We start from the raw sequence: 23,721 nt of genomic DNA on the forward strand, positions 1-23,721 counted from the left end.
GAATGTTGGTGATGGTTGCGCAACAATGTGAATGTACTTAATGCCACTGCCCTGTCCGCTTACAAATGGTTAAGATGGTAATCTTACGTTGTATGTATTTTGCCACACACGCACACACACACAAACAAACCTCTCAGTGCCTCAATTTCCTCATTTGAACTATAAGGATAAAAATAATACTATTTCTTGGGGTTGCTGTGAGGATTAAAGAAATGCTCACCTGCTGGGTAATCAGCACCCAACACTTATAGAATCACTGCTATTTCTATTATTATTACTGGTATAGTACTTCTATCTACATTTAACCTGTATCAGGAATCAAGACCTACTAACAATTCTGAAATGATGCTTTATATTTTAGAAACTGACAGGTGGATAGAGAAGAAGAGAATTAGGATCTAAAAGATGGGTCTATATTTGAGGAAAAGAAATACTGTTTTCTCTAAACTAAAACATTTATTCTTAATCAAGCAACAAAAAATTCTGACACTAGTAAGTCAATTTCAGGGGAGGAACACTATTATTTGGTGTCCAAATAGGATGCTGTGGTAGGAAGAGACAGTACCAGATACATGGACAGAGTTAATGCCGTACAGCCTACAGGCTCTTTTTCTGCCTCTGAAGCTTCATTTGCATCCATTAGGGTCTCCACTGATGGTGAGGGGACAAATATGGGTCCAGTCCCTGCCTCCAGCACGTGGCTTCACCCCACTCTGTAGCTACAGATTCTATTCCTATAATGAGAGATCTATTTTAAAATAACCACCCATACAACCTAAATGTCCATCGACAGATGAATGGATAAAGATGTGGTGTATATATACACACACACACACACACACACACACACACAATGGAATATTACTCTGCTGTAAAAAAGAATGAAATGATGCCACTTGTGGCAACATGGATGGACCGAGAGATGATCATACTAAGTGAAGTAAGTCAGACAGAGAAAGACAAATATCATATGATATTGCTTATACGTGGAATCTAAAAAAAAAAAAAGATTCAAATGAACTTATATACAAAACCGAAACAGACTCATAGGCATAGAAAACAAACTTATGGTTACCAAAGAGGAAAGTGGGGGGGAGAGGGATAAATTAGGAGTTTGGGATTAGCAGATACAAACTACTATATATAAAATAGATAAACGACAAGGTCCTGATGTAGAGCACAGGGAACTTTGCTCAGTATCTTGTAATAAACCATAATGGGAAAGAATCTGAAAAAGAATATATAGATATATATTTCTGAATCACTTTGCTGAACAGCAGAAACCAGCTCAACATTGTAAATCAACTACACTTCAATTAAGAAAAAACCAACTCAGCAAGCGTTTCAGGAGTGATACGGGAGTCCAAATCCATCTTCTTTGCTGTGTGTGAAGTGCAGTTGGCTTTGCAATAGAGCAGCTGCCCCGTGGGCAGCTTTAGGGGCTCTTCAGTGTCCCTGAGCCCCACAGCTCTGCCAGTCCTAAGGGGCTGTAGGGGGTGTGTTTTGCTTCTGCTGCTGGGGGCCCACCAGCCCACTCGGTGCTAAGAGCACACAGAGCTCCCCTGGGGCACCCCTGCCCCCTTCCCCCCTCCCCCTCCTTTTTTCAGTTCATGTGCTTTGAGGTGAGGTAGGCTTTGGGCAATCAGTGTTAGGGCGCCTGGGCTTCAAGGATAAAGAGGTCCCATCAGAGCATATCCCAGGATTTATACAGGACTGGCCTAGAAGCCATATATTCTTTTCTCTTGGATTTGTGCCAGTCCTGAGGCATCCATTTTGCTCCCACAAGGGGCAGCCTCTGTGAGAATGAAACTCATACAGAAGAAAGTGTGGCTATAGGTGAGGGGGTGGGAGAGGGAGAGACAAGGAGAATATTCTCATGGTATCTCTTGAGGTTCTGAACAAAACCCCCCAAAACTAGCCCTGAATGAACTTCTCAATTACGTCAACCACACTTATTATTATTTTTTTATATAAACTTACGTCAGTGTGGGTGGGATTTCCTGTTATTTCCAACCCCTAAGAATCACAAAGGATAGTCTCATCAATATCTGAAATGCATCCATGAGGGATCCACTGCCTTCTTAAAAACCCAGCATCCTTGGGAGGCATAAGGTATCACGCCTTCACATAATTTACAGTTCAGCGTGAATAAGTCTTCCAGTGATTTCCTGAGAGGAGGTTTTGGTATGGATGGAGGAGAACACAGGAGCTTACTGGGCCTCTGGCTGGGGAAGGAAGAGAAAGCAAATAAAAATAAAAAGATGGGGGGCAGGGGAGATGGGCTTTAAAGACAGACCTGCTGCTCAGAGATTTCCCAGGAGCCTCTGAACAGGTGTTGAGATGCTTCTCCAAGGACCCCTTGGCTTTCTTTCTCAAGGGCCTCTAAATGACACCAAAACATTATCTACACCAAGTGATTCTCTTTCAACACCTGTGATTCACAGAGCAGCATGGTGACAGCAGTGTAGGTTGTGGATTTTGATTTTTAAGTTTTGCATCAGGTGGTGAGTCCTGTGGATGGATGTGAAATTGAATGCAGGGAGCTTCTCTACTTTCCTTGAGTCTCTGCATTTCTGACGGTGATTTCATGACTCCCAAGATGACTCAAGTCATTCGGAACTCTTTAGGGCACAAATATCAATGCAGACTTCTTTGATGACTGGTATGGTAAGACTAACACAAATTGCTTTCCACAAAAGGACTCCATTCGCTCTTATTTAGGAAGTGGTGTGGTGGGATTCACGTGTTTGAGCAGTGTCATAAGGAACTGACTTTTCTGCACAGCGGTTCTGGCTTCCTCTGTTGTTTTTAACTCCCTGGCAGGCTCTTTTCTCAAGATGGACCCTAATAACTCCAGCATATCCTCTCAGGGATAAGGAATAAGAACAAAAGGAGATAAAATGCTTCTCTTGCAGGAGTTCCAGCCAAAGTCTCAGAACTGCATCTGATTGGCTGGGATTGGATACTGGGTCTCTCCCTTAGCCAATGACAGGGTCCAGAGGGATGCAGTGCTTTGATTGGCCACAACAGGTCACGTGGCCACTGAAAGCTGGGATGGACATACCATTTAAATTGCATGGATTTAAAATAAATGAGGGACTTCCCTGGTGGTGCAATGGTTAAGAATATGCCTGCCAATGTAGGGCACACAGGTTCGATCCCTGGTCCAGGAAGATCCCACATGCTGCGGAGCAACTAAGCCAGTGCGCCACAACTACTGAGCCTGCGCTCTAGAGTCTGTGAGCCACAACTACTGTGCCCGCATGCCACAACTACTGAAGCCTGTGTGCCTAGAGCCCATGCTCCGCAACAAGAGAAGCCACCACAATGAAAGGCCCGCGCACCACAACAAAGAGTAGCCCCTGCTCGCTGCGACTAGAGAAAGCCCATGGAGCAATGAGGACCCAACACAGCCAAAAATAAAGAAATTAAATAAATAAATTTGTAAAATAAATTAAATGAGCCACAGGTATGAAATACACACTGTGGGAATACAGTCAATAACTATGTATAATATCTTTGTGTGGTGACAGATCATAACTAGACTTATAGTGGTGATCATTTTGAAATGTATAGACATATCAAATCACTAGGCTGTGTACCAGGAACTCACATAGCGTTGTAGGTCGATTATACTCCACAACCAACCAACCAAACAAAAGAGATGAGATTTGTGGTTACCAGAGGCGAGAGATGAGGGGAGGGAAATTGGATGAAGACAACCATAGGTACAAACCCTTAGTTATAAGATAAACAGGTACTAGGGATGTAATAATGTACAACATAATAGACAGAAGTAACCCTGCTGTGTGTTATACATGAAAGTTAAGAGAGTAAATCCTAAGAGCTCTCATCACAAGAAAAAACACTTCTATTTCTTTAATTATGTGTCTATAGGAAGTGATGGATGTTCACTAAACTTATCGTGATAATCATTTCGTGATGTATGTAAGTCAAATCATTATGCTGCACACTTAAACTTACACAGTGCTGTATGTCAATTATATCCTAATAAAACTGGAAGAAAAAAATAAAATAATTAAAAAAAAATTTTTGAAAAAGAAAGAAAAAATTTGCACAAATTTACTGCAAAGACATGGAGGAATTTTCTAGAGAAAACCAGGTTATTGTTATCGGAAAAAGGGTAAATGAAAGCTGGAGAGACAAAGCACACATGTCCATGATAGGAATCAGCAGTGCTTCCTAAAAGCTGTACAACCAAGAAGAAACGCACAATGGATGATATACCCAATTCATAATAAATAACCAACAAATAGACTTTCTGGAATATAAAATGACATGCAGAGTGTTGCAAACCGGAAGCTGATAAAAGTGTAAGTAATAGACCTCCCCAGGGGTATGTGTGGTTTCTGAGATCTTTCTCTTCTGCAGGTTCACCTTCATAGTTTCCTTAGTGCTTTCCTGGGGCCATGATGGAGAGGGTCCTCAATAAATGATACACCAGATCGAACGGCATATGGTTTCAATGATAAGAAATAGCAACGTGGAGCAGATTCATCACAGACTTCATGGAAGAAGCACATCTTCAACAGGACCTTAAAAAGTAGGAACAACTTGGATGGGTCAGAGCAAGCTGGTCAATGGTCTCTTGGTCGAACTTCCCGATCGTGGTTCAATAAACGCTCGTTTGAGGAAATAATAATAAAGGTAAGTAAACCACCCCTCTGCCTAAACTCTTGCAGTGATTATCTGACGTCCACAGGACTCAAACCCCAGGACCCGGCTTCCGTGGCTCCCCCGCATCTGAGTTAGACTCTCTCTCCAACTACATGTCTTCACATGTCAGCTTGTGATGTTTGACTAGTGAAATGAGACCCAGTTTCCTTATTTTTCAAATGAGGATCTTGCCCGTCTCTAGAAGTGAAGACCATCACTGTGCCTGGCACGTCGTAAACGCTTCAGAGAAGGGGGTTATTTTTATCATTATCATGAACAATCATCCTCCCACATTCAAGCCATGCTGAGCTCCAGTAGTTTTCCAAACATCCCATGATCGCTCACGCCTCTGTCCACTATGTTAGTTTGGAGTCTCTTTTTTAAAAAAAATTAATTAATTAGTCCATTTATTTTTGGCTGCGTTGGGTCTTCGTTGCTGTGCACAGGCTTTCTCTAGTTGCGGCGAGCGGGGGCTACTCTTTGTTGTGGTGCACGGGCTTCTCATTGCGGTGGCTTCTCTTGTTGCGGAGCACGGGCTCTAGGCGCGTGGGCTCAGTAGTTGTGGCATGTGGGCTCAGTAGTTGAGGCTCGCGGGCTCTAGAGCGCAGGCTCAGCAGTTGTGGCGCACGGGCTTAGTTGCTCCGTGGCATGTGGGATCTTCCCGGACCAGGGCTTGAACCTGTGTCCCCTGCATTGGCAGGTGGATTCTTAACCACTGTGCCACCTGGGAAGTCCCAGTTCGGAGTCTCCTGAAAGCAGAGCCTGAGACAAGGATTAGGTGTAGGCAGGAAAGTGGTTCATGGCAGCAGATGTGAGAAAGGTAAGGAAGACAAGAAGAGGAAGGAGGCAACAACAACAAAACGTGTGTTGTTGATTTGGTTGCCCCTGGAGCACGTGGGACCCAGCCCTGCTGGGGGCTTCTGAGCAACTGCGTGGAAAGCACAGACGTTCAGAAGGATGGAGACGGCAGCTGCTCTATGGGTGTAGGGCTGCCCCTGGAGATGCTCACTCCCCAGAAGACTGAGAAAGCTCTCCCAGCTTTGGAAATATCCCTGAGACAGATAAGCTGAGAGGCTCACCAGGCTCTAGGGTGGCACACCGTCGGAGCATGTGCAACAACTTTCTACTTCAGTTACAGCTGAAATCACAGGGGGCCAAGGTAATACGGCCACACAGCACCAAGACCACCTCCGACCACCTTCCTTCATGCTGTTTCCTCTGCCTGCCATGTCCTTTCATGTCTTTTACAATCTAGCCAACTGGATGTATATTCATCCTTCAGGTCTTAATTGAAATATTTCCCCTGAGAACGCTTTCATGATTCAGTTATACATTTCCTCTTCAGCGTTCCTTGTTCATTACTGCACTGTTCATTCATTCATTCCACAAACATCTGCTGAGTACCTACTACAGGCCTGGCATTGTTGTAAGCGACGGGGATACAGCAGCGAATGAAGGGGACCAAGGTAGCACTGCCCTCATGGAGTTTACATCTGGTGAGACAGTGTGACAATAAATAAAATGAAAATTTTGACTATATAATACAGTTGAAGACATATAAATATACGATGTACAATTATATAGACTAGACTATAAATAGATGACATATTTGAAAAAATATGATGGATAAAGAGGAAGCAGGGATGGAGAAAGGCAGGGCTATGTGAAAATTTTACAAATTTGTTCAGGAAAGGCTTTGGCAGGAAGGTAAAGGAGGGAGAAGGCTGGGCAGCCATCGAGGCGAAGAGAGTTAGCAGATGCGGGAGGAGAAAGGGTTTCTGAACTGTAAGGGGAACAGCAAAGTCTCCAGCGTGGCTGGAACAGAGGTAGCGAGAGGGAACTTGGCAAGAGCGAGGTCGGAGTTGAGGCAGGCGTGGCCGGCTGGGCTGCACTTGCCCCGTCCTCGTCAACACTTTGACTTTTCCTTTGAGACGGGAGGAAGCCAGTGGATGGTTCCGAGCTGAGGAATGACATCACCAGGCTTGCACTTGGGTCAACCCGGCTGCTGCATGCGGCCAAGGTGGCCCCTGGGAAACCAACCAGGAGGCCACCGCTTTGACCCAGGAGGGTTACGGTGGCTTGGAGTGGGGTGGTGGCGGGACACCACGGGGAAGGGTTGGCTCCTGGCTCCTCGGTGTGTTCAGATAGCACTGCCAGCAGGGTTTGCTGAAGGACTGAATGTGGGAGAGAGAGAGAACGGGAAATCCAGGCTGTGCCCTGCTGCTGCTCTGACCCACTCGAAGGATGGATGTGCCATGTCCTGACGCGAAGGGGCTTCTGGAATAAGTGGGCGGCGGCGTGCCATGTAACGCGTCACAGGGCTCCGTCGTCTTCTCCCACCTCTGCCTTCTCTCCAAGCAACTAAGGACAGGTAAGTGCCTCTAACTTGTGGCCCTAACATCTGAAACGGGCCCCAGCGCTTAGCGGCGATTCAAAGCTGCGTTTGTCCACTGCCCTCTCGTGGGTGGAAACGCGCCCTGGGATTCTCGTGGGGGCAGAGAGGTCCTGCGGTCCCTGCGCAGAACAGGCAGGAAGGCCAGTGGGCTCTGCCTAGTCCCGGGACCCCAAGGATGGGAGTCCCCCTCCCCGGACCGCACCCCTCGCCAGCCTGGGGCGTTTGCTGGCATCTCACAGCATCAGAGGAGGTGCCGGGATGCCTTTGTGTCCACAGTGGGTGGTGGCAGCGTGACAAACCCCTCTCCCCTGCCGACTGGCATCGTGCTACAAGCTGCCTGGCAGAGCAAAGTTAGTCCCCCGCCTGGCGCATCCCCCCGAGGGCCTCTGTTTTAGATCACTTCTGCGTTCAATTTAAAAGGAGAAAAGAAGAAGCCGGAGGAAAGGAAAGAGCCTTCGGCACTTACACGAGGCCCGGCGGGAGCTGGTCACCTCGTCCCTAAGTCAAGGAGAGTTCTGCCGGTTGGCCAGGGAAGCAGAGAACGGTTGTGAATCAAAGCTGGGGGTAACTGTATACTTTATACCCACACTGATTTTCCACAAACGCTTTGGGCACTGAAATCACCTCAGACCGTGACTGCATACGTGCTCATCTAGCTTCTGACGCCCCCATTCCCTCCCCGTCTCAGCCGGGCGGTCGGGGTACAGTCACCTCTGTTACGATGGTGGTCCCTCATCCCTCGCGACCCCCCCCAGGAGGTGGGGAAGAGGCCACAAGCGCTTGGAAACGCGGAAGGTCAGAGCATCACAGACCAAGACTTCTCCCCAGACCAGTCCTCGCCCTGTTCTATTCCTGGGCAGGGAATGCAAACGGCAGGATAACCAGAGCGGGATTGGGGGGGGGACCCCGGAGGGCACCGTGGCCCCGGCGGGTCGACGAACGCTGATGCCGACACGACAGCGCGTTTCTGCGGGGGCCGGGAGGCGTCCACTTGCCTTAATGACGTCTTCGTCGGAAGACCGGCACTCCACAGACTTGAGCTCTGTCACGGCGCCGTCCTCCTCCACGGAGACCACCTTCACCGGCACGGCCACCGTCTTCCCAGTGAGGATTGCTGTGTTCAGAATCTCCGCCTCCTGGAAGACCAAACACATCCCGCGGTCACAGCCCTGCACGCACGCGTGAGGCCCGCCTTCCCAGCGGGAAGCGGGAATTATGGTAACCATAATTTGTTTTCTATGTCTGTGATTCTATTTGTTTGGAAAGAAGTTCATTTGTATCATTTTTTGTATCATTTTTTTAGATTCCACATATAAGTGATATCATATGATTATCTGTCTGCATGAGTCCCTTCTTCTTGGCACTGGGTACACAGGTGACTTTTCCCAGACACTGAGCAATAATCCTTACTCTGCACTTCTCTCCCCAGTGCGCCCATGCCTTCTTCAGCTACTCTTATACTGTTGTGGCTTGTGAACTGGCACAGTCCTGGGAGATCATATGAGCCCATTTCTCAGATGGAGAACACTGAGCCCTAGAAATCTCATTCTTCTCTGCAGGGATTGTCACTTCTAATCACGTGGCAATCAAAGTCCCTGCGTAACCCGAAATCTCTGTATAACAAGACTTCCAAGTTCTAGCCCATGGCATTCTCAGTTCAACCCCCGTTCATCACATGTCCATCGTGTTCTAAGAGGTTCTGTGTCAGCATGCACACCGAGTTTCCTCTGTCAGTCTGAACTTGACTGACCTAGCCTTGGTACAGCAGCAAGAAAACATCTGCACAGGCCCTAGGAGCTGTTTAGGGAGGCTTTTACATCTCTTAGAGACAGGCTTGCAGAGATTCTGGTTCATCTGGTTTTCATGTGAAATCACAAACGCCTGTTTAGCCGCACGCCAGAAGAAGGCGTAGAAGTTTATCATCTTAAAATTACATAACTGTTTTCCTTATGTTAACTTTCCATTTCTTATATAAGATCTTATTTTTCCTTTATAGGACTTGGTTCATTTTATACTTAGCTCATTTGGTTTAGCCTTTGGAAATGATAATATATATATATACACATATATGTATATAAATATATATTTTGTTCCTTTATTTTAATTCTAAAAGACAAGACGACAGTTTGTAATGTTCCTGAATTTCAACGACCATGCCTCAAACTGTCTGAATATGCATAGGCCTCCAAATGCCCCATTGCTTATGCACCTTTTTTTTTCCTCCCCTGTGGGTTCCCAGACAGATTTTGTTTTATTTTGGGTACAAACATAGTAAAAGAATAAAGGAGCCTAGTCAGAATGTGATGCTACTTTCCGTTGCCTCTGCGAAGGAAAAAGGCCGGGCCTATTTTTCTACTCTAAAGGGTAGAGATCCAAAGGAACTATTCTTCCTTTGGGAAGAAGTGGAAAAAAGCATTTTAATTCTCGGGCCCAAACTGGCCCAGTTCACAGGGAAAAAACAGACTAGGGGAGCAGCATTAGGAGACCAGTATCAAAGGAAACAATTCTGCACATCAGTGGTGGAAAAGTAAACAGCGTGTCTGCTCCAACTCAAAAGGCCTTTAATGCATTTGCAGTCAGGTCAGCATCACGAGAAACGACCCCGGGGTAACCAATGAGCAGCTGTGAGCCCGCACATCTGGGGTGTCTCCTTATCCTCTAAACAGAAAGCATATTCTGCCTGCAGGATCTCGGTGGGGATTAGGGACTGAGATTTCAGGCTTGGTATTCCTCTGCCTCCTCTGTGCAATTCTTTGACATCGAGAACCTTCTCTTAACTCTGCTCAATATTCGGTAATAACCTAAATGGGAAAAGAATTTGCAAAAGAATAGGATATATATATATATGTATATATATATGTGTACAGAGTATATATATCACTGAATCACTTTGCTGTACACCTGAAACTAACACAACATTGTTAATCAACTCTACTCCAATATAACATAAAAATTAAAAAACAAGAAACCTAGATCAAATCCACCCCATAATCCATGGACTTCATGGTTATACAAAGCAATATATTCCCTACTGCTTTTTTTTTTTTAAGTTGTTGCTGTGTTTTGTTTGAATTAGTTGTTTGTTTCTTTCACTTGCATTAATAAAGTTTTGAGTAGTGCAAAAAATAAAATAAAAAATAAATAAGGTGAAAAGAAAAAAGAACCTTCTCTTGTGCATCACTGGCTTTCTCCAGGACGTGAATGGTGTGTGGATGGCTCACAAAAGTCTCTAGACAAGAGGGTGGTGGTGAAAGTGCCTGCTGAGCCCTGGCTTGGGCTGAGACGTGATCCCATAAAACCCTTGAACTCAGCTGCCTTATTGCCATGAGTTCGCCTTATCAGAGCCCCTGCGCCTAGGAAACAAAGGCAGCATCTCTTGAGAAAGCTCTGTGTCAGTTCTTACTGATAGTTCCATGCTCGCCTTCTGCCACCTGGACATCCTGTTCTTGCCAGTAAGTCCTTCCTGGGAATCTGACAACACAGCTGCAGAACTTCAGGGTCACCAGAGGATAGGAGGGAGTGTGGGTGGGGAAAGAGAAGCTGACTGTGGCACCAGAAAAAGGGACAACCTCATGAGTGAGGCCACGCATCCTTTTCTTGGAACCTAACTAATTATCAGCTATTGTAAGGAAACAATAACCGTCCTCGTTTATGCTGGAGAAATGATGACCCGCATCTCGGTTTGGAAAGCCCCTAGAATAGATGCTGGGACGAGGGCTCAAGGGCCATTTGTTTGGGAGGTTCAGGAAACTTCAGGAAGGCAGTGGGGAAGGGATACAGGGAGGAAGAGGCAGCCAATGAGGGTGTGTGTCCTGCCGGCGACCACAGTGGAGGCTGGAGCTTAGTCCCGCAGGGGTTGATCTCTTTTACGAAATATACTGTGCATTTTATATATTTCAGTATGTTGAAATGGATTATGATATATTTCCCTGCGGGGAAGTTATCTGAAATACACCCCTAAAAATAATTCCACGGAGGGGCGAGGGAGCTGGGGTATTTATACATTCGTCCAGCCTGTTGTGTGTGCAGGCAGAGAGGCTTTGACAGTCCCAAGGAAAGGTCCTGGCAGACGGTGACACTGGGAATTGGTCTGGAAGGGTGTAAGGGAAATGCATACTGCCTCGACAGTCTGCTGTGACTTAAGTGTGAAGTAATTTGTCATATGGAGGTCTAACGGATTGGAACCAACATTAGAGTGTTTGTTTGTTTTTTAAAAGTTTCCTCCTGCTTCTAGGATTCCAATTTTCTCTTTGTGTATGAGCACAGTCATTTGTTCATATGCACTCTTGAAAATTAATTTTAAAACAGAGGAGAAGATAATGGGTACAGGAAAACATTACAGGAGATGGGGAACAGTCTAAAACACGTCAAAAACAGAAATAGACTCACAGACATAGAAAACAAACGTATGGTTACCAAAGGGGAAAACAGGACAGAGGGATAAATTAGGAGTTTGGGATTAACAGAGACACACTACTATATATAAAATAGAGAACCAACAAAGACCTACTGCATAGCACAGGGAAAACTACATGCAATATCTTGTAATAACCTATAAGGGGAAAGAATCTAAAAAAGAATATATATGATGACTGAATCACTTTGCTGTACACCTGAAACTAACACAACATTGTAAACCAACTATATTTCAATAAAAAATTTTAAAACATACATCAAGAGATGGATCTGTGTGTTAGAGACAGTTTGTAACTCACCCAGTGTGCATTCTGCCTTCCTGCCTACTTACCAAAATGCCAATTTCGTTTGAGGCTGTAAAATGCCCAGCTAAAATTATTACATTTCTTTGGCTGCACTTAAGCTGTGACACAGTTCTGGTCTGTGACATATAAATGGCAGTCACTGGGTGAACCTTCCATGGAAGTTTTAAAAAAAAACAGATTCTGAAGGTTGTTTCGTGCTACCCCTTTCTTCCTTCCCACTGTGCACAGATGATGCTGGAGTTGGCGCTGTCTCTTGCACCCCCAAAGTTGGAGTTTGCTGTTAAGAGCCACAAGGTTCAGTGTAGTTGGTTAAGAGTGAGGAAGCTCATATGGGACCATTGGGTTCAAATCTCACCTTTGACACGATGCACTGGGTGACCTTGGGCAACTTAACTCTTCTTAAAAAAATTTTTTTTATTAAATATAATTTTTTTTTGACTTTTTGGCTTAGTTCCCCAAACCTGCGCTCCCTACATTGGAAGTGCAGAGTCTTAACCATTGGACTGCCAGGGAATCCAACTTACTTAACTCTTGGTGCCTAAATTTTCTCAACTATAAAATGGGGATAACAGTACCCACCTCTTGCATTTGCCCTAGGTTTAGGTGAGTTTATAATTGCAGAGTGTTTACAGCACTGCCTGGTGCCTAGGAAGTTCTAAGTGTTCGATAAATACAGTAAGTCCCTTACATACGAACCTTCAAGTTGCGAACCTTCAAAGATGCAAACGTGCGTTCCATCAACGTCCAGCATGAGTGAAGTTGCAACTTGCCCTCCATCTCCTATTGCTGACGATCCTTCAGCTCTACCATCTCCCACCTCCTCTCCTCCTCCAGTCAGTAACTCTTCTTGCCTGTTCACTCGATGCCAGCCCCTGGATGCCAGCTGTTGTACTGGTACTACTGTACTTTTCAAGGGACTGTATAGTAAGATTAAAAATGTTTTCTTTATGTTTTGTGTTTGTTTTTTACATATTATTTGTGTGAAAAGTATTATAAACCTATTACAGTACAGCACTATATAGCCGATTGTGTTAGCTGGGTACCTAGGCTAACTTGGTTGGACTTGAGAAGAAATTGGCCCTACGCACCCGCTCTCAGAATGGACCTCAGAATGGACTTACTGGACCCAAAGGTGCATGATGACTGCAAAGGAGTAGTGTCCCCCAGAATTCCTGTCCGCTTGGAACCTCAGAATATGACCTGATTTGAACATAGAGTCATTGCACATATAATTAGTTAAAATGAGGTCATGCTGGGTTTGAGTGGGCCCTAATGCAATGACTGGTGTTCCCCACAGGAAGAGAAAACACAGTCAGAAGCACAGGGAAGATGGTCCTGTGAAGATGCAGGTGGAGATGGGAGGGATGCAGGCACCAGCCGAGGAACATCAAAGATGCTGGCCTCACCAGAAGCTGGAAGAGGCAGGAGGTGTCGTTCCCAAGAGCTCTCAGAGGAAGCATGTCCTGTTGACAGCTGGATTTTTGATTTGGAGATTCCTGAACTGTGAGAGAATAAATTTCTGTTTGTTTTTTTTTCAATTGAAGCATAGTTGATTTACAATGTTGTGTTAATTTCTGCTGTATAGCAAAGTGATTCCGTTATACATATACATACATTCCTTTTCATCTTCTTTTCCATTGTGGTTTATCACAGGGTATTGAATATAGTTCCCTGTGCTCTACCGTAAGACTTGTTGTTTATCCATCCTATATGGAATATCTTACGTTTGCTAACCCCAGACCCCCAGCCCGTCCCTGTCCCCTGCCCCCTTGGCAACCACCAGTCTGTTCTCTATGCCTGTGAGTCTGCTTCTGTTTTGTACATAAGTTCATTTGTATCATATTTTAGATTCCACCTATAATTGATATCATATGATATTTGTCTTTGTCTGACTTACTTCACTTAGTATGATCATCTCTAGGTCCATCCATGTTGCCGCAAATGGCATTATTTCATTCTTTTTTATGGCTGAGTAGTATTCCATTGTATATGCGTACCACATCTTCTTTATCCATTCATCTGTTGGTGGACATTTAGGTCGTTTCCACGTACATTTCTGTAGTTTTAAGCCACCGCATTTGTGGTGCTTTGTTAGGGCAGCCCCAGGAAACTAGTACAATGACTGAGCCCCCAGGAGAAGCAGTCTGGATGCTAGATGCCCCGCAGCACTAAGCTGGGACTGCTTCCTCTGAACACATCTGGAGAGAAGACTAAAATCCTGCTTATTTCATCCTTCTGTGTTTGTGTGTCCTGTTACTCACAGATAATCACAATCCTATCTGACACACCCCGGAAGGAAGAAATCCTCATCAGTTTTCACAGGTCTTAGGCTGAACTAAGCAAGTTAAATTGCCTATTGTCCCGTAATGAGAAGAAAACAATGTTTGGACCTTCACCATTCCTGTGGCTTTTGGAGATCATTTTAACACGTGGTTTTGAAACGATCCCACGGGTGTTAAACTGGACAAACGCGGTTGGAATAGAATAAATGCGGTGTCAGCCGCATCCACTGCTTCCTCTCTGAACGAAAGCATCATAGATGAAGCTTCGGGCACCCCATCGGAGAAGCGCAGAGAAGGACAAACGTCCCATTAAACAAACAGAACGGAGAACAAATGGAAGCACCGCCTTCGGCTACGATGTGCGAAGCTTGGCTCCACGTCTGCATCTGGGAAAGCTGGAGGCTTATCTGATCAAAGCGGCACGAAGCCCCTCCCTTTACCTCCAAGCGGGGCGTTTCACATCTTTTAACTCAGTGAGAGAGAAATTTGAAAGATGGGCGTTATGAGGAGGTGGCAATAAAAGTTAACTGGCACACTCAGCTTGATTTTACTTAGATTTGCACAAAGATAGCATTTCCTCTGGGGGTTTATAAGGACAGAAGAAGAGGGTGTAAGCTCTCCAACAAACAAGATTTGAGTGAAATATCAAAGTAAATTTCCTTATAATATTTTTAAAGGAAAATAATGAGTTCCTGGGAATGGACAGCTTTTGTTTTCACCTGCCCCAAGTCCTTCTGTGTAACAGGACTTCAGTTTTCCTTTGGGGAAACCATCCCTTCTTTTTAGGACTGAAAATCACCATAACCCTGTGTCGCTGGCCACAGAAGTCGGCAGACCTCTCTGAAGCTACGGCAGTCAGGTCCTCCTACCCTGGATTTGAACTTCATTCAAGGAGAGTGAGGGCCAAGGATGTTTCGATTTCGTTCGTCCCATTGGTGGCACCTGGAAAAGTCTGTCATTTGTCCTCTTATCTGTATTTCCACTAAGGTCCTGGTTCCTGCCTTTTAAACTATTTTATCCACTCTCTGAGAGAGCCTGTATTCATTTGATAAATTCCTTTTTTAGAGGGTAGAACTTATGTTAAGTGTTCTCACCACACACACTAGTAATAATAATAATAATAATAATAATAATAATAATAATAATAATAATAATAATAGGGGAGGGAGGAAACTTTGGGAGGTGGTGGATATGTCCATGGCCTTGGTAGTGGTGCTGGTTTCACAGGTACAGTAAGTCCCCTACATACGAACGAGTTCCATTCTGAGAGCACGTTCGTAAGCCCATTTTGTTCCTAAGTCCAACAAAGTTAGCTTAGGTACCCACCTAAAACAATTGGCTATATAGTACTGTACTGTAATAGGTTTATAATACTTTTCATGCAACTAATACATAAAAAGAAACAACACAAAAAATAAGGAAAACATTTAAAATCTTACAGTACAGTCCCTTGAAAAGTACAGTAGTCCAGTACAACACCTGGCATCCCGGGGCTGGCATCGAGTGAACAGGCAGGAAGAGTTACTGACTGGAGGAGAGAGAGGAGGTGGGAGATGGTAGAGCTGAAGGAACGTCAGCAATAGGAGACGGAGGGCCAGCTGCAATTTCACTCACGCCTGACGTTGATGGCACAGGTTCTGGTTCCTTGCTGGATTCAACTCTATCCACCCTCTTGAAAAAACGATCCAGTGATGTCTGGGTAGTAGCTTTTTTCTTCTTGTCGTAGATGACATGTTAGCACTGGATTTCATTCTGAATGGCTGCTGCAACCTTCGTGTACCGTTCTACATTCGGGTCCTGTGCCTCCAAAACTAACAGTGCCTCCTGAAATAAGGAAAATCCCCTTGCCATTTCCTGCGTCGTGAATCTCTTCGAATCTTCAGTTACTTCTTCTTCCTCTTGTTTCTCACGAAAGCACAACCACTTGTAGAGGATGCACGCACGTGACAATGTACGCCAGACACGTGAACTAACTTATGTGATTGGACATGCGGACGCATGTTCACGGCTTTGAAAGTTCCCAACTTGAAGGCTTGTATGTAGAGGACTTACTGCATATACTTATCCCCAAACTCATCGAGTTGTATACTTTAAATACGGACAGCTTTTTACATGTCAGTCATGCCTCAAACGTGGTTAAAACAAACAAACAAAAAACAGAATCATTTTCTTTTGCTTACAAAGGATCCTACTTGATAAAGTCAACCAGGAGACTTTAGATGAAAGCACATTGTTTTATAGGGTTTCCTTCTAATTCTTACTGAGAGGCAGACTTTTTATCTCTTTAACGATTATCAATTTGTTAGCCAATTTGCAAACTGGATACTGCATTACTTTGAGTTTTCCCCCAAAGCAGAGCCTGAGACAAGGCTCTGGATTGAGTTAACTTATTTGCAGGGGGTGGGAGTGAGGGGCGAGACATGGGAGGCAGAGAAGGAGGGAAAGCCAACAGTCGGGTGTGCACAGGCTGGAAGTGCTCATCCCCCAGGGGTGTAACCTCCACACTTGGGCACAGGCTCCCAGGATGTAAGAAAAGCCCTGGACCCACCTGTGGGAAGTTGTCTGAACGACTCAAGCTGGGACCAGGTCAGGGAACTGCCCAGAGGAGGGCTGAGGGCACGGGACAGGGCACCAGCGACAGCAGCTCCAGAAATGGCCCCAGGTGTTAGAAAGTTGCTCCCATGTCGGGTAAGAAATTTCCCAGGATAAACTCTGGGACAAGTATTTTACTTAATTTTTTAAAAAGGAAACACACCTGGACATTCCCGTTTGCATGGAAATATGTGGGCAGAAATCACACTTATTTAAACAGCAGGTTTCAGAACTCATGCTTCTTTACTTGCCTGCTTATCATGCTTGGAGAGACTAAAATAACTTATCACTGAATAGGACCGTATCAAATGCTCCACTGAAGCAAAGACACAAACATGGTGGCATCCCTACGGGTCATCAGGAGATGAAGAATTCACACACCCTGAATCAAGGGTCTGCACTGAGGGCACCGGCACCATCGGGGGGGCCGACCTTGTGCCTTTGGGAGCACAGTTGAGATCTGCCTGCAATTTTCAACATTCTTATTCTTTTCCTGATACTTCTGCAACTTCCTGTATTGCTAATAGATTTGTTTTTTTTAAAAAATAGGTACTCGGGCTTCCCTGGTGGCACAGAGGTTAAGAATCCGCCTGCCAATGCAGGGGATACGGGTTCGGGCCCTGGTCCGGGAAGATGCCACATGCCGCGGAGCAACTAAGCCCGTGCACCACAACTACTGAGCCCACGTGCCACAACTACTGAGCCCACGTGCCTAGAGCCCATGCTCCGCAGCAAGAGAAGCCACCGCAATGAGAAGCCCACGCACCACAATGAAGAGTAGCCCCCGCGCACCGCAACTAGAGAAAGCCCGTACGCAGCAACGAAGACCCAACACAGCCATAAATAAATAAATAAAAATTAAAAAATAAATAAAAATTTAAAAAAAAAATAAATAAAAAATAGGTACTCGATTTCTTACCATATTTACCCATTCTTCAAAATATCTTGGAACTAATGTGCAGTTTTGAGAAACACTTGTGAGTCAAGGATCTTAGCTGCAGACAACAGAATCCACCGTAGCTCATTTCAGCTGAAAGGGATTTGTCGAGTGTGGGCAGAGCCCTGCACTGCTGATGGACTTGAAGGAACATTCTCCAGCACACCTCCCAAGATCAAGGCCTGGAGCCAAAGAGTGGGCCCACCACGGACTTGCCGCTTCTGCCACGATGAGGAAGCTGACAAATCAGGCAGATTGTTCTAGAATCTCATTACCTCTCCCCAAATCTCAAGCAGCCCAATGGATGCCCACATACTTCCTTGCCCCAGCGTTGGAAACAAAGCATCACAGGTGCCTCCAACTGGCAGAAACTAAATCACAAACCTAAACCCTCATAGACACTTTGCTCTCTCTCAGGAGAGGCTGCATAAAGTAGGCTTTTGGAATTTACCTGGAGAAGATGAGATTTACACTGTGGGGAGCTCTAAGAACGCCAAGACGATACCTCTGGGGCAGCTACAAATGACAGCTTTCCACTAATGTATCAACACTACATGCGCTGGTATTTTCCTGATGTTAAAACACAAGAAGGCATATTCTGCTAAGTCTGTTAATTCCCTTAAATTCACATTTTATCATATTGGCATTATTCACCCTCTGATGTTGATGCCAACTCCAATGACACAACAAATAATATCTTATGATTCTTTGTCCACAGCAGACTGCATTCTAGGACCTCAAATGTCAAAGGGATATAAGAAGAAGCGAGAATTTAGGTTTCATACTAAAATAAATACACTGCTGAGTTAAAGACGGACGCCCAGATCAGGCATAAAAATGATTTTTCCCCTTCTTGCCAAAATATATCATATTCAAACGTGACATTTAAAATATAGGTGAGGGGAGGGGCTTCCCTGGTGGCGCAGTGGTTGAGAGTTTGCCTGCCAATGCAGGGGACATGGGTTCGAGCCCTGGTCTGGGAAGATCCCACATGCCGAGGAGCAAATGGGCCCGTGAGCCACAATTACTGAGCCTGCGCGTCTGGAGCCTGTGCTCCGCAACAAGAGAGGCCGCGATAGTGAGAGGCCCACGCGCTGCGATGAAGAGTGGCCCCCGCTCGCTGCAACTAGAGAAAGCCCTCGCACAGAAACGAAGACCCAACACAGCCATAAATAAATAAAATTTAAAAAAAATACCTAGCATATATATTTAAAAATATATATATATATAGGTGAGGGGAAACCCTAAAATACCAGTATGGCGTGGGTACCCATCAATCAGAAGAGATGCCTGGCCAGTCAGGCTAGATGTCGGTGGTTATGCCATGCAGTGAATTCCAGCTTACACCAGAGAAAGGAAGGCTCAGCAAATATGCCATTTGCGCCTCTTTATTTTCCACCCTTGCTGTTAGGTAGGGCCATGTAAACACTTACAGTCACTAAAATGTTATTAGGGTCAATGTTGTTTGCTACTTCTGGGTTGAGGCAGTAAAGCTTTCAAGCACAATTATCCATTCTTTCTCATCACCTGCCCTGACTGAAGAGGCTGCACATTCCAGGTGGCTCAGCTCCAAGATGGTAGAGCCTGTTAAACCCAAGTCAGTGTATGGAGAAGAGCTTCCTGCTGCCCCATGTAAGACATGAAGCAGGAGTAATAAAAATGCTTTCCTTGTCTTAAGGCAATGAGACGTCAGAGCTACTTGTTACTGTAATATAACCTAATCCACCCTGACTAATACACATTTCCCAACTCCAGTTTCAAGAAGTATATATTCATTGAGTTCTGGACTGTGCCCCCAGCCAAAGTAGATGGGTCAGGTATGAAAACTCAACACTGCTAGGTGACTGGCCCTTCATCTCCTGGTTGACGGGCCTGATTCCTGTTGAAATGAGCGGGGCAGACCCAGCCTAAGTCAGCGGGGGACCGAACATCTCTGCAGCCACGCTCTTCCTCAACGCGATTCCCTCACTGTGGTTAATTTCTTAAATCTTTTCAATGCACTTCCCAACAAAGATCAATAACCTAATAAATAGAATAGTGACTCATCACCCTGTCTTTGTCTCTTGCTTGTTTGGCCAAGCTCTGTTATTCCAGCGCCCCTGCCTGCACCCCTAATGAATACCAAACATGTGAATTCATACCACATTAAACAGAAGAGCCATTAGATGACCATGGAAATACTCCATCTCATTAGCGATAACGGTGCATCACGATAAATACTCTCTGTGCTTCTTTTAACAAGTGAAAGCATCAGTCAATTTGGCACCTGCATTGCAAACAAATTTATAAACCACTCTGTTTTTTTAAGGTACACCAGCCCTTGGGTTTAATGGCTGTCGTGTGGTATGGAGAATTATTTCAGCAGCCATACGGGGTAAAATAAAATTATTCTCCCTCTTGTGGGGAAGCAGGGAAATGTCATACCGCGGAGCCCAAAGGAGGCTGGCAGTCTGCTCATGCCTTTCACCAGTTAGGCTGTTTTTTGGACGCCACTGAACCACGAACCACAATGCACGGCGTGTTTACTTTTTTATGTGAATTTAAAAATCTTATCAAGGTTACACAACCTCGTTGTTAAAATATTACATTTGTGATAAAAGGTTTATCATAAGATACCACGAAAAGCCATCCCACCCATTTTTGTTCTCAGGTAACCACGTTCAACTCTCCTACTATGTTATGAAGACTTTTTTCCATGTATCTAAATATCTAAATAACATGCTCTGTTACAGTTTCTTGACGTAGTAGGTTCAAGTATTATCTACTGATTTTCTAGGATGATGGATGAAATCTTCTCTCTCCCTCCGCAGTCTCTCCCGTCCCGGTTCATATGATTAGGTTCCTGTTTTGGTCCCTCTATTAGCCATCTTTTTCATTTTAAGCAAACATACCTCTCATCAAGAGATAACGTGTTGATTCCCGAGTGGTTTAAAAGTCTGTTTGCCCAGTTTTGACACTCTTGCTGTGCAGAAGTGGGGTCTAGGGACCCTGCCCTACAATACAGGCTGGCCTTAGTGACCCATGTCTGAAGCTTAGAATGCAGTGAAAGTGATGCCCTGTTATTTCTGAGGCTCGGTCATCCAAGGCAATATACCTTCCACCCGGTTTTCTCCCTGGGGACCCTTGTTCTTGGAACGCAGCCGCCATGCTGTGAGGAAGCCCAGGCCACTGTCATGTAAATGATCTGGTCGGCAGCTGAAATCCAGCACTGACCCACCAGATACATCAGTGAGGAAGGCTTCGAGGGGATTCCCCCAGCTGAGCAGAAGCCAGCTGAGTCCTGTCGACTCCCAGAACCACGACAGAAAACAATATAAATGACAGTCGCCTTGGTTATGCCACAACATGCGCTTTCTTATGCAGCGAAAGGTAACTGAGACCCCACACACTTTATGAGAATATTAGTACCGCTTAAATGTGCCTTCGGCTCTTAATACCACATTGACCTCCCAGCTTTTCTCATTTCTAACTTTTCCTTTTAGCCTCTCAAGGTTGATAATATCTACATTGTGTCCTGAAGTATAATGAAGCCTCCGGTGCTTTGTACAAAGGTTGAGTCTAAAAGCTGGAATGGATCCATTATACTCATACAAATGTCGTTCACTGGGGAGCAGAGGTTCTCCGTCTAGACGCTATTGATGTTTGGGGCCAGAAAACTCTTTGTTCTTGGTCTAGTCTCGGCACTTTACCTATTTTGCAGCATCCCTGACTCAGCTCACGAAATGCCAGTATCATCCGCCTGTTGTGACGGCCAAACATGTCTCCAGACTTCACCCAATGCCACCTCAGTTGAGAACCACCGTGGTAGGACTAAATAGGGTACTAGGACCCATTTCTTTCCACTCTAATATTTACGGATGATGGTGTTACTGATCGTCTGTCTCTTCTACCTTCCTCAGTTTATCATTTTCACAACCTTCATTGTTGTCAAGCTCTTTACTGACCTCTCCATTCTCCTGGGGGACTTCCCAGCAGAACTTTCCGTGCTTCTGTTCCAACAGATACATTCTCCAAGCAAACTGCATAGAAGTAATTTGGGGACTTTCCTTTACTAGATTCAGGGTTTAATAAATATATGCACCAAAGGATGGAAAAAAAATTTTAAATGCTAAAGCAGGAGGGAGGGAAATCCTTGATTTTCTTCATCAGCAGCAATTACAAACTCTACTGTCTACAGGGTTTCGTGCAAGCAGAACTGGCTGTCTGTAGTAGATGTGCCTTTGAAAACTGAATATAAAGAAATTTTAAAAATCATTTTTTTTTTTTTGTGCCAGTGGAGCTCGCTGTTAAAAATGATCCTACAATGGTAAGATCAAGGTCCAGCTCAAATGCTACATCCTTCTTAATCTCTCCAGGTAGAAACAATTGTGTAAATTTTATTATAGATATTATAGAAAATAAATTATATATGGAGACAGTAGAGCATAGAGTGCAGAATACTGACTCTGGAATAAGGCAGCCTGGCTTTGAACCCCAGTTTCTATACCTACTAGCTCTGTGACTCAGGCAAACCAGTGCCTGCACTGTGCCTCAGTTTGTCCATCTGTACAATGGGGGTTGTAAACGTTTCCATGTTATTGGGTAGATGTGAGGATTGTATGCATGAAAAGTACTTAGAACTGTGACTGGCTTGTGACAAGCAAAAATACATGCTAGCTATAACTGGACAAAACTAAAATTCAGAAAGATACATGCACCCCTATGTTCATAGCAGCACTATTTACAATAGTCAAGACATGGAGACAACCGGAATGTCCATTGAGAGATGAATGGATAAAGCAGATGTGATACACACACACACACACACACACACACACACCATGGAATATTACTCAGCCATAAAAAAGAATGAAATAATCCCATTTGCAGCAACATGGATGAACCTTGAGATTATCATACTAATTGAAGTCAGACAGAGAAAGACGAATATCACATGGTGTCACTTCTCTATGGAATCTAAGATACAACACAAATGAACTTATTTACGAGACAAAAACAGACTCACAGACGTAGAGAGCAGGCTTTGGGTTGCCAAGGGGGAAGTGGAGTGGAGGAGGGATGGATTGGGAGTTTGGGGTTAGTAGATGCAAACGATTACATATAGAATGGATAAAAACAAGGTCCTACAGTATAGCACAGGGAACCATATTCAATATCCTGTGATAAACTATAGCGGAAAAGAATAAAAAAATACATGCTAGCATTGCTATCACCATCCACTCTGCCTGACCTCAAGACCCCTTCCAGCCCTGCCTCGCACCCTGTGGGAGCAGGAGAAAGGGAGCCCAGTGTGGAGGATTTGAGCCTCAGCTTTACACAGCTAGGCGACCTTGGGCACATCGCGTATGCTCTCGGGGGCCAAGTTTTCTCATCTTAAAAGAAGATCTAAATGAGATATGGTAGAAGCCTCCCTCTGTGTTTCCTGCTCAGGCTCTGGACTCAGGCTGCCTGGGTTCAAAGCCCAGCTTTGCTACGTCCTAGTTCTACGACTTTGCAAGTTACTTAAACTCTCTGCCCCTTGTTTTTCTCATCTGGGAACAGAGCTCTAAATAGCATCTATCTCTGAGAGTTCTTTTGAGGAGCAAAGGAGTTAATGCATGGGAAGTGTAAAAACCCCGCGTGGCATTATTAAGTTTTCACTAAGGTTGCTTATCATCAGTAGAATCATGCGGTACACACCATGACAGATACGTATTCAGTATGTTCTTGGCAACTGACATAGAGAGAGAGGGAAGGAGGGAGAAGCAGGGAGACGAAACCGTCACACCATTCAGTGAAATCCTGCTGTGTGCTGGGGGCAGGCGGGAATTCTCAGTTCCCTCAGTCACTCTCAGCAACAAAGCCCCTCCCACTGGGAGCCCCATACCGCACTGACAGCCACTCCTGGATTAAGGGTGTATTTTTCACACACAGCTTCCCCACCCAGAAGCTGACGATGTCACCTGGTGCTCAACCAAGGAACACTAATCTGCTTCAACACCACTGGAGGAAAAGACCGTATCTTATCAGCGGTTGAAGGAATTTTCAAGGGCAAGGTGGACTGCGTGTTATTTTCACGTCACGCATTCACTTTGGAACCTGAAATCCCATAGAAGATGGGCCTCCACTCCCATGTGC

General features: G+C 44.9%; 1 protein-coding gene across 1 annotated transcript in view; it reads right to left on the bottom strand.

Moving 5' to 3' along the window:
• The window catches only part of TMEM132D (transmembrane protein 132D), a 679,902-nt gene that overhangs the window by 88,102 nt on the left and 568,079 nt on the right, over window positions 1-23,721 (bottom strand). Inside the window, exon 5 of the mRNA XM_082353214.1 lies at window positions 8,068-8,208. Within this exon, the coding sequence (XP_082209340.1) occupies window positions 8,068-8,208 (141 nt within the window). The remainder of the gene's footprint in view (window positions 1-8,067; window positions 8,209-23,721) is intronic.

The sequence above is a fragment of the Balaenoptera borealis genome (assembly GCF_965194805.1).
Source record: "Balaenoptera borealis genome assembly, chromosome: 14".
Taxonomy (NCBI): Eukaryota; Metazoa; Chordata; class Mammalia; order Artiodactyla; family Balaenopteridae; genus Balaenoptera; species Balaenoptera borealis.